We start from the raw sequence: 12,236 nt of genomic DNA, 5'->3' as shown, positions 1-12,236 counted from the left end.
GGCTCCACCTAGTGTCCACTATAGAATGACATGTTATTGATCATTACATCCCCCTTTCTTTGAGGTTTAACAAAATCAATATCAATCAACTTTCAAGAAAACAATAAAGATAATATCAGTAACACTTTTGTTAGTGCTCTATAAACATAAACATTTTCAAAACAGTCAACACATTTTCAAAGCTTTACATTGTACTCAAAGATTAAGTCTATCAGGCTTTTTTACTTCACGTGTGGATCTTCTCAACACGGGTAAGTCTGATGTGTCTTCATGAGATTGTTCTGGCGGTGAATGACAAGATGCAGTTGCGGCATTGTCATCAATCTGGTCTTGAATAGTCTCTTGTGTTTTTAGGGGGGAATGGCGGTTCCTCCTGAGAATCTGTCCTTCCTCAGTTCTAACAGTGTATGACCTTGGTCCTACTTCCTCAAGAACTGTAGCTTTCCTGTTCCATGCATCTGGATCCTCAATCCTGACAACATCATCCCTTGTCAATGGTTTTAGAGTTTTGGATGACTTGTCATAGTATGATTTCTGTTTCAGCTTTAACAGTTGAAGTCTCTGTCTCAGTTCCTCACTTTGCTGTTCTTTTGCACAGCAGGGTAGCGTGGTGCACAACTTGTGACCCATTAGTAGTTCAGCAGGTGAAGAACCACAGTCTAAAGGTGAGGCTCGGTAGCTCAGCAGGGCGAGATAAGGATCAGACTTGCTTTCTGTCGCTTTCTTCAGTAGCTGCTTGAGAACTTGAACACCTTTCTCTGCCTTACCATTTGACTGAGCATACAAAGGACTGGATGTGATGTGCTGAAAGTCATAATGTGCTGCAAACTGTTGCCACTCCTTACAGTTGAAGCACAGACCATTGTCGCTAACGGCAATCCTGGGAATTCCATGTCTGGCGAAGATGGATTTCACATGCATTATGACACTGCTTGCTGTGGTGCTTGAGAGCAGCGCCATCTCAGGATAGTTAGAATAGTAGTCAATCACTATTAGATAGTCTTTACCATTTAAATGAAAAAGGTCCATACCAACCTTTTGCCATGGTGCTGTTGGTATGTCAGCTACTATCATTGGTTCCTTTGCTTGTTTGTTTTGGTGTTTCTGACATGTCTCACATTTGCCTATCATGTTCTCAATGTCCTTATTTATGCCAGGCCAATAAACAGTGTCTCTTGCCCTCCTTTTGCATTTTTCAATTCCGAGGTGTCCCTCATGAATCCTTTTGAGCATGTCTTGACGTAGAGCCTGTGGAATGACTATTCTGTTCTGTTTTAGTAATAGTCCACTTGCGACACTCAATTCTGACTTTATGTGAAAATATTTTGGACAGGAACCTTTTGGCCAACCATGATGAATGTTCTCTATTACTGTTTCTAATGCTGTATCTTTTACTGTTTCTTCTGCTATTTGCTTTGATTTTGTGTCTGACATGGGCAGCGCAGCAGTGACCATACTCACATGAACATCCACGTCTTCTTCAGTAGAGCTCACATGACTCATTGTGGGTGCTCGGGATAGTGCATCTGCTAACACTAGGGCCCCGACTTTCGGTTTGTGTGGGAAATGGTCGGATTTCCCCGAATGTGGGGTTTCTTACACACATAAAAAAGTGTCAGCCAGCCCCACGCAATTTTCCCTCAATTGGCCAATTAATTCCCAGCATGTGGGAAGCCTTGCTAATTGTCTAAATCGAGTCAGAAATCCCCACAATATGATGTCATCATTCGTGGTGCTTTCAAGGTCCATGGCAAGCACTGCATCCTCTGAAGGCTACCAAATGAACCATACAGGATGGCATAAGGAGCCTGCAGCAGCTGTGGCCAGTGCCAGACCCCGAGCTGCCTTCAAATTCGACGAGGCTTCACTGCAGGCATTATTGGATGGAGTTAGGGCCCACAGGGAGCTCCTCTTCCCTAGGTCAGGGAGGAAGAGGCCTCCCACTGAGACCACTGCTGCATGGACGCAGGTGTCAGCAGATGCCAACTCGCTGGGAGTCACCAGAGGAACCTTGGCATTACATCTCTAACTCCTTCCTTTACTCCCCCACAGTACCATCCAGAGCCCCCGTCCTCACTGTGGAGGAGGAAGAGGCTGTGCAGCCAGACTCCTCAGAGGAAGCTCCAACCTCTGAGGGTTCAGCAGAAATAAGCGCACCCAGCACCAGCGCAGACACTCACACCTCGGGGGACCTTTGGGACATAGAGTAGTGTTGTCACCTGGTGTTTCACAGCTGATAAGTGAGCCTCAGCAGATTCTGGAGACAGGGACAGCAGTGGAGAGTCCTCGTCGGAGGGCGCAGGGCTCTGCCAGCTCAGCTCAGCTGCGCTGCATGTCGACCCTCTGCCTCTGGGTCCATCCGCAAGAGAAGAGGTGATGGATCTCCATGCACAGATGCAGGAGTCTCTGGCAGGTTTTGTCTCCAGGGTCGCTGCGAGTGTGGAGCGAATGGAGGAGTCCATAGCGACCATGTGCAGAGCACCATGGAAAGGTTGGCAACCTCCATGGAGGAGATAACTTGCCAGCATACAGAAAACATGGTGAGTGCTCATAAGCGAATGACATCTCTTGAGGAGCGTTGGCCATCTGTTGAACAGAGAAACCAGATCTTCACAGAAGTCCTTCTGAGTAGGACTGCCAGTGCAGAAACGGGTCCCACTGGCCCCCTAAAGCGCAGCAAGGTGCTCTCAAGCCACTTCCAAGTGCTGGCCCCTTCTGGCTTGTGCAGCTTCAGGTGAGTGAGCAGCAGCCTGGTGCTCCTGGTAATCATCCTGCTGTTCCTGGTTCTGCTGCTGCCACCTCTGCTGTTGGAGATCCTCTGATGCCAGGAAGGGAAGGTGCCAAAGGCCTCCCATGCTTCTAGCAGATGCCTCGGTTGAGGAGGTCCTCAGTGAGGGTGGTGAGAGGGGCTTCCCAGGAGCTCACACTGAAGAAGTGTGTGAGGCTCCAACTCTCTGCAGCTGCTCCTAAGGCTTCAAATAGTTCCCCCAAGCCTTGATCAACAAGATCCTGCAGCCTGCAAATGCTGCCTCTTTAAATCTCTTCAGCCCTCAGCGACCTGCTGCTGCAAGCAAGCAAGCCAGCTGTTTTCACACCAGCTCTCATCGGCGGGGTTCCCCGCAGGCAGGTTTCAGGTGGGGAAAGCCCCAAAGTTGAAACGGAATTGGAAAATCCACTTCAACAAGCAGATAATTGCTTGTTAGTGCTCCGACGATCAGTCCCGCCAGCGGCGGGCGGGACTGAAGCGGGGGGCGTGGAAACGGCAGTCCGAAAGTCGGACGGGGCGGGGAATCAGGCGGGGGGGTCCCGACCCGCCTTTTCCGTGATTTTCGGACCACGGCCGCATGTAAAGCCGCCCGACAGCTGCCCAAAAATCGGGGCCTATGTATTTGCCTGGTGTGTAGATCAGTTCAAAGTCATATCTTTGCAGCTTCATCATGAGTCGTTGAATCCTTGGAGACATCTCATTCAGGTTTTTTTTTTATGATGGCAACCAGAGGGCAGTGGTCTGTCTCAACTGTGAAGGTGGGAAGTCCATATATGTAGCCATGGAACTTTTCTAGTCCAACTACCAAGCCTAGACATTCCTTTTCAATCTGGGCGTATCGACACTCAGTATCAGCCATAGACCTGGAGGCATAGGCAACAGGCTTCCAATCTTCACCCTCTGCTTGTAGCAAGACCGCACCTAGGCCATCTTTTGATGCATCCGTTGACACTTTGATTCTTTTTGTTGGGTCAAAGAAGGTGAGTACAGGTGTGGTTGTCAGCACTGTTTTGAGGTTTATCCACTCTTGTTCATGTCTTTCTGTCCATGCAAACTCATTTGTTTTATGTAGCAGGTCTCGCAGACAGGCTGTCTTGGCTGACAAGTTAGGAATGAACTTTCCAATGAAGTTTATCATCCCCATGATGCGTAGCACTCCTTTTTTGTCAGTGGGTCGGGGCATTTTGAGTATGGCGTTTACTTTTTCCATATCTGGCTCTATTCCTTTACCAGATAGATTATCTCCTAGGAAAGTGACTTCCTGGATGCCAAACTGACACTTGGCTTTGTTGAGCTTCAGTCCATTCCAGCGTATGCTCTGTAGCACTTTAGTCAGTCTTTCATTGTGTTCTTTCAGTGTGGAGCCCCAGATGATGATGTCATCAACATAGACCCGAACTCCTTCCAGACCTTCAATTATGTGTTCCATTGCTCTATGAAAGATTTCAGATGCAAATATTATCCCGAAAGGCACTCTGAGGAAACAATACCTGCCAAATGGTGTGTTGAAGGTACAGTATTTGGTGCTCTCTTCATCCAGTTTTAGTTGCCAAAATCCTTGTGAGGCATCGAGCTTTGTGAAGTATCTGGCACCTGACATTTCACTGGTGATTTCTTCTCGCTAGGGAATCTGGTAGTGTTCACGTTTTATCTTTGCATTTAAGTCCTTTGGATCCATGCATATTCTTAGATCATTGTTCTTTTTCTTTACACATACCATGGAGTTAACCCAGTCTGTTGGCTCTTCGACTTTCCTGATGACTCCTAGTGTGGTCATTCTGTCCAGTTCATTCTTGAGCCGGTCACGCAGGGGTGCTGGAACTCTTCGTGGAGCATGCACCACTGGCTGAGCATCCTCCTTTAGCTGGATCTTGTAAGTGAATGGTAGAACTCCAAATCCTTTGAACACATCCTGGAAATTATTCACTACAGAATCCACCGAGTCATCTGGTCTGCTTATGGCACAGTTTATACGGTAGACTCTCTTGACCAGTTCTAAGTCCTCACAAGCTTTGTCACCCAGTAGTGAATCAAGTCTTTCAGCCACAACAGAAAACATGAGATGATGCACTTTGTCTTTGACTGTCACTTTGAGTCTGCATACACCTAAGCTATCTATTTTCTGTCCATTATAGTCCTTCAGTAGTACTGACTTTTTCTGTATTTTGGGCTTTTCTTTCATATTGTTAATGTCACTCATACTGATTAAGTTTGCTTTTGCCCCAGTGTCTAGTTTCAAGGTAACTAATGCTCCATTTACCTGCAGTGGGATCATCCATTTGTCCTCTTTTACTGCATTAACTTTATGTTCAGCATTGTCCATTTCTGAGGGCTGCACATTTTCTGTATCCTTTTTGATATTGTCACATGACACCATTCCTACAAAAAATGTCTCACTTAAATCAGTGTCCTCAATTACATTAGCTCGTTGCCCTTAGTTTTTACTTTTGAAAAGCATTGTTTGGCAAAGTGATTCTTTCCATTACACTTTGTGCACAATTTTCCAAATGCTGGGCATTGCCTTAACTGATGTTTGTAACCACAGCATTTACAATTAAAAATGTCATCCTCCAATTGCTTTTCATTTCTGTTCTGCCCACGTTTCTTCGCCTTGTAGGACACAGCACCGACAGCAGCATTATTACTCGTTACAATCGCATCATTATTGATTTCACTGAAAGTCTTCGCGTGCTTCTGAGCTAGCTCGCTGGCTTGGCATATTTTCACTGCATTTTCCAAATTTAGTTCGGTTTCTCTCAACAGACGTTCCCTGACTTTTTTATCATGAATACCAAACACAATCTGGTCACGAATCATGGATGATTTCAGCTCAGAGAAATTACATGTCTGTGCTTTCAGTTTCAGATCAGTTATAAAGCTATCAAAAGTCTCATTTTGCTGCTGTGTCCTTGAACAGAACATGTATCTTTCATAGGTCTCATTCTTTTTGGGAGAGCAATGTGCATCAAATTTTTTTAGCACATATTCTTATTTTTCTCTGTTCTCCTCTGGATTAAATACAAATGTATTAAATACCTCTATCACCTGTGGGCCTGCAACCGTAAGCAGCAACGCTATCTTCCTTGTGTCTGGCTTCGTACCGAATCCGATGGCTGCAATGTAGAGTTCGAATTGTTGTTTAAAAGTCTGCCAATTGTAGTCGATTTTTCCTGTGAGTTTCAAACGCTCTGGTGGCTTCAAATTCTCCATGTCGCTTTTCACAATTTTCAGCAGATCTTCACCATCCTGGTACCATCTTATGTTCATTAATAAATAGACATTCTTATTATGAACACAGCTAGCTTTTGCTAGACACTTTTATTGAGCACATGTGGACTAGGTACAGTATCTGTAGAGGCTTCCATCTTGACTGCTGCCTTGTGGGTAGCCTAGTGCCTCATGGGTAATGTAGTCTTAATATACATACAGCTGGGTAGTGTAGTCTTATACATACAGCTATATACAGCTCTACGGCTCCACCTAGTGTCCACTATAGAATGACATGTTATTGATCATTACACTCTTCCCTTCCAATGGGCGGACAAGACCTCACCAGGAGATCAACGGAGCCTGGTTGCACATTGCACAGGAGGATACAAGCAGGAATGTTGTTAGGAAGCATCTGGCTGCAGTGGTGCAAACCTTTCAATGATCTCAGTAGATCATGAAATATTACTGCAAAGCCACACTCAACCTCATCCTGCTGTGCCACTCATCACATCCCCATCACTCTGCCTTTCCTACTCTACTCCTGCACATCCTTACTCACCAACTTACCTTGCACCTCCACCCATCCCTCTCTATCTACATTATCACTTCCCCATCTCACTAGCCATCCCTCACACTCACCCTCATCCTAGTCCAATCATACCAACTAACAACACACAAGGGTAGGCACTTGAGTGTTTTATGCAATACTCATGTAAAGTTTCTGTTGATGTGCTGTCAAACATTGAAGTCTTTATTTTCAGCACTTTGCATCCTTGGACAGTTTTGTGTGCACCTTTGGAAGTGGCTTATTGAGTTACAGTGAATGGTGAGACATAACGGTACCCCCCGCAATGGTAATGAGTGTGAAAGGAATGGCTTGGGCATTGTAGGGATGCTTTATGGTGTTGGTGTGGGGTGGTGCCAACCTGGTGCATCATGTGGCAGCCGGGGTGTACAGCATCAAGTGAAGTAAATGTGGTGATGGTGAGGCCATCCCTGGCCTCCCAGGCAGCAATGTGGTCAGGTGCTGATGCCCTGTGTCCTGTGCAGCATCAGTTGATTGCGGAAAAGGTTAGTGTTGTTGTTGGTGCTGCTGGTGTGCCTGCTGCTGCTGGTGTTTGGATTCTGCGGACCAAGGTGAGATAGTTTCAAGGGCACCGATGCTGATGTAATAGATGGCAGATGAAGTTGAGATGACAGAAGCGATCTGTCAATGGTGAGAGATGTTGTTCCAATGAGGTGACACTGGATAGAGAGTTTGTTCCAAACACTTGCTACCTGCATAAAGCTCAATCTGTCTTCCAAATGCAGTAAGCAACAGCTTCTGAGCTTGGAAAGTGAACAGCTGTGAGATGGGAGCTTTTATAGCACATTTGCAGCTGTCAAGTAAAGAAATGATATCATGGTGACTCAACTCCCGACCTGCTTACCTGATGTGATCCCCGAGCAGCGGGGAACACATGGGCGACTTTGTAAAATTTAAAGGTGAGCTCAAAATAGTTTTAAGTGGTTGCTAACAAGCCCTTAATCACCTAAATTGCCTCCCCCGCTGCTTGGGGTTGGATGTGTTCCCACCCGACCTGACACCAAATGCACCCCCTGACCCCCCCAAAAAATTCCCCCCTATGTAATTCTATGTATGTAACGTAATAGTTCTGTATTAGTAAAACATAACCCTGTGTACTTACTCTATTTTAAATAGGGCATTTGCCTGCTGTAAAGGATTGCATTAGATGGTCGTACTAAAAAATGAACAGAATATTTGTTTCCTCGCAGCCAACCATTCACACCACCCAAACTGTGCATGGCTGTGGAAGAAGCAAAAAGTTATGCAGCGGAGCATGTACTTCAGATTCTAGGTCTTCAGACTGAGGGTGCTGAGCCACCTGCAGCTGCAGCTTTCACAGGTATGTGAAAGTCCGTACTGACATCATCTTCTGCAACTTGCAACGAATTTCACGGTTACAAAATCTTACTTGGTGTCTTGCTACAAGAACCATTTTATTGTGGTAAAGCCATTGCTGCACCATTTACAAATCTATTTTGCTGTCATGAGGATAGTGAGTTTTGTGTGCATAAAGACGAAGGATTTCAGTCCTAGGAAATGGAGCCTCTTTGCCTTTTGAGCTCAGATACAGCACAGCCAGATAAAGAGTAACGCTCACTGTGCTCCCACTCAACTGCAGAGGATACATACTCTCCGCTTTACCATCTAACAACTTGGCCCAACCCTACGTGTGGGAAAATCTGGTCTTGAATTGGAAACTTTAAATTGAAATAGGCAACTCATTAAGAACTGAAATTCCAACATCTCACTGGATGGTTCATACCTCAGGTGAAGCTTCATTACTCACAGGTTAATGTATTGCAGAGTCTGGGCAGCCAAGGAACCTGAGTGTTCACTCACCGGAGAACCTCTGCAGGGCACAGGCTCTTCCTCACGGCTAGTCTGACAGCCACTGGAAAATTTCAGCAAAGCTTTGAAAATCCATCTTTGCTGCAACAATTCTAGTCACAAGGATCTGTAGCTATTCACTGTGATGTAGGAGCAGTATAAGGAATGATGGTGAAGGCGGCAACTGTGCTGCCAATTTTTGTAAATGGACAGTCACCATCCAACCTGAACCTGGGCCAAGTATAGTTCTTCATCACACATTCGAACCAGTCTTGTATTTGATTGCACACACCTCCGGTTCCTCCTGGACTCCATATTTATAAACGGAGAGGCTGGAAACCCCTTTAATATAGTGCACATTAAGCCTCAACATTAAAAACAAATGTTGGGAGTACATCAAGTTCTGAAAAGAAAAATAATCTCTGCCAAGCAGCCTGGGTTGGGTTCATGAATTTACAGTTGCAGCTGCATTGTCAAGAGAGTGGCCTGGCAATAAAAGGCTGAAAAAAGGCAGTTACACGTAGTGATACACTGAACTTGTAACATGGAAACAGGCCATTTGGCCCAGCCAGTCCATGTCAGCATTTACCCTCCCCGTGACCAAATAGTTCTAATCACATTTAATCCCCTGTTCCCATCTCTCTTCAATCCCTTTTTCCTTCATCCGCCTATCCAATCTAATCTTGAATGTTGGCAGATTTTCTGTTTGAGGTTGTTTAACTCGCCCAGGAGCCCCCTGACGGTGAGAACGACATTGGCGGTGATCTGGGACTAGGTCAATCACCTGCTGCCTCAGGATGATAACAATTCACAGTGTTTGGCCCCTGTCTAAAATAACAGAAAAGAACACGGGGGGAGAAAAATAAAGCGCAACATTCATATTTTCAAGGTCTTCTCACTTATATTTGTCATTATAAGCCACACGAGCCATACTTTGCCCAACTGAAAAATGAGCCTGGCAACTATCATAATAAACTTGGCTTGTAGGTTATTATTAAATGGAAATGTTTATTGGCTGCCCATTTTCAAAATGCAGCCTGCTGTGAGGCATGATACAGCCAGCATTAGGCCTGCATTAAAGAGGCTCCATGTAACTCAAGAGCACCCAAACAAAGCTGGAAGTGATTGCGAATGCCCAGAAATTCAGCAATCATCTCCAGGATTTAGAAATGAACTTCTGCGATTCACAATTATAGTCAAAAGCACACGCAGATAATAATTAAATTTGATGTTAAAAGAAAGGGAGCTGACTTTAGCGGAATACAAAAGCAAATTTGCATAAGATGTGCTGGGCACTTACCCTGGGTGACTGCTGTCAATCTGGCTCACAAGGATGAGGCAAACATATTTTTGGTGAGCAATAAGGATTGTGCCATTAGATCTCTACATTTCAAGCTTGGTGCAATGAGCCAAGTCGATAAGAGCACTGTAATATAAATTATGTTTTGGGATCATTTTCTCAAGTACACGCTGGCAGCGGGGAATCTCGTTTGCTGCCAACTCATGTTGGGAAGTCAGGGGCCGGCGATTTTCTGACCCACGCGTGGCGGAGAGGGGCAAAGTTCACTGCCGCCTGCATGTGCTTGGAAAATTTCCCCATTTTGTGCTCCTGGCCACAGAAGTGAATTCCTTGCCTGAAAATCAACAATCTCATCAGAAATACTGTATAGTCAGGCTATATTAGGTAATGAGGCCTAGTGAGACCAGTTCTTAAAAATAAAGCAAAGAATGAACCTGTGCACTAGGCCAAAAACTAAAAAAATTAAAAAAGAAGAAATAGATCATCAATATGCCTAACAGTTCATTTACTAACTCCAGCTTGTAACCTAGCACCCAGGGTAATGATTGCTTTGCATCTTCTTTCAGGCAGACCTCTGTGTATGCCTGTCTCCTACTTGGCTTCATCTACTGATCTCCCATTCCCATGTTATGCTACAGGATACGCATTAGCAGGCGCGGCAGCCACTGTGACAGCTGCACAGCTGAAACAAGCGGTTGCCCTGGGCCAGGACCTAGCTACATATGCAACGTATGAAGGTTATCCAGCATTCACCGTGCCGACGCGCGGAGACACCTATGGAGCATTCTGAGAAGACGAGGACAATGATGAGCAGCCTCGCCAAAACACTTTAACAGCAGCTGTAGGAATGCTGATTTTAAATTAACAGCCAAATTTAGGAATAGATTAGTAGAATGTGATTACTCTTAATGATATGATACCAATGACCACATACGAGGACGAGATTTCAATAATAGCTAGAATCTAATTAGATTGCAAGCTTGATCAGCTACTATACACACACACATATATATATATATATACATTAAGGATGTATCTTAAGTTAAGAGAACTTTTTTTTTTTAAAGTGAAAAAGCTATATGGCCCTTTAATATTTTTATATTGCTCAGGTATAATTTGACCTTCATGTTTACATTGTACTTCATACTTTTGCCATACAGGATACTCAGTTATTAGAGGAATATTAAAGTGTTCATGTCAGGTGTGTGCAACTATTTAAGGTATATATAGTTAGAAAGCATCCATCTGCAGCACCTGTATTTACTGAGGGAGTTCATGTTTACTAAATTTCAACACATCATTTGGGCTGCCATGTGCCAACTATGAACCTCAGCCAAGGCTTAGTTTAACGATAGTGACACAAAATGGCTTCTACATAACCAGATCTCATTGAAAACATTGCTATGTCCAAACGTAAAGGAAGTTACATCTTGCAGGCATAGTTAGTGGGGAGGAAAAAAAATGTTTTTTTTTAACAATAGCTTCAAACATCCAGCTGCTATGTACTATGTCCTAGTAGGTTAGAGACTAAAGTTGAGCTTTCTTCAGTATTTACCACCTCACCGTTTTAATGATAGTCGATTCCCTTTCTCTGATGCTTTGGCTGACTTTTTTTTTAGTTTAAAATGGAACAAAACTATGCTTTATTGTATTGTGTCCAAAAAAGCATTGATGTTGTATTTGGGCTTTGTAAGGTATTCAGGATGGTGCCAAAGCAGTAAACAGTGGTAACAGTATTAAAATACGCGCCTGAGAGCGTTCAGAACCTATTTTTGTACCAGTTGTCAAAATATCAATGTTTGTACAAATATAACATTTTCTCTCAGATATTGAAATGTACATTGAAGAGAATTACCAATCAATCACTCATTAAAGAAACTGTTATCAGGGGGAAATTACTGACTAATAAAATATATGAATAAATTGGCACCATAGAATCATGGGAATACTATTACTTTTTGTCTGTGTAATCATAAGTTATAAAAGAAGGAATATTATGAAGCCATGGTGTGTTTCATTGCATTTTAATTTCTCTTTAACCAGTTACCATCAAAGTGATGTAAAACATTCATCTCAATTCTTCATCAGTAATGATACTAAAATTTTTCAGATTGTATTCAGTAAGTGTGACACAAATAATTAAAGAAGTCTACTTCATTATCAACTGTGTTTCCGATAAATGTTTTACAAAAATACCCTTTACCTGTTAGGTATAAAGATGATTTCAATCACATGAGCAATTTTCTACAGTGTCAGCCATACCTCAGTTGGTAACACTCCCACCTCTGAGTCAGAAGGTTGTGAATACACTCAAGAGATTTGAGCACATCATCTAGCCTAACACTTGGGTGCCGTATTTCCGATGAGTCATTAAACCGAGGCCTTGTCTGACCTCTGAGCTGGACATAAAAGATCCCGTGGCACTGTTTCGAAGAAGAGCAGGGGAGTAGTCCCCAATGTCCTTGCCAATATTTATCCCTCAACTAAAACCAAATTATCTGGTCATTATCATTGCTGTTTGTGGGACCTTGCTGTGTGCAAATTGGCTGCCTCATTTTTTACAT

General features: G+C 43.9%; 1 protein-coding gene across 7 annotated transcripts in view; it reads left to right on the top strand.

The window, feature by feature from the left end:
* a1cf (apobec1 complementation factor) overlaps positions 1 to 11,836 on the top strand; it is a 48,266-nt gene extending 36,430 nt beyond the window's left edge. For 4 of the 7 annotated variants that reach the window (XM_085994882.1, XM_085994880.1, XM_085994881.1 and 1 more), the window contains 2 exons: positions 7,754 to 7,884; positions 10,239 to 11,836. In XM_085994882.1, the coding sequence (XP_085851008.1) occupies positions 7,754 to 7,884; positions 10,239 to 10,462 (355 nt within the window). In that variant the 3' untranslated portion in view covers positions 10,463 to 11,836. Of the gene's footprint in view, positions 1 to 7,679; positions 7,885 to 10,238 lie in introns of those variants that run through there. The other 3 variants (XM_085994884.1, XM_085994883.1, XM_085994886.1) reach the window with 2 other exon arrangements.
* Positions 11,837 to 12,236: the final 400 nt, after the last annotated feature.

Source organism: Somniosus microcephalus, chromosome 8, assembly GCF_052327205.1.
Source record: "Somniosus microcephalus isolate GS21.2 chromosome 8, FLI_Smic_1.0, whole genome shotgun sequence".
Classification (NCBI taxonomy): Eukaryota; Metazoa; Chordata; class Chondrichthyes; order Squaliformes; family Somniosidae; genus Somniosus; species Somniosus microcephalus.
This window is presented reverse-complemented; position numbering and strand designations above follow the sequence as displayed.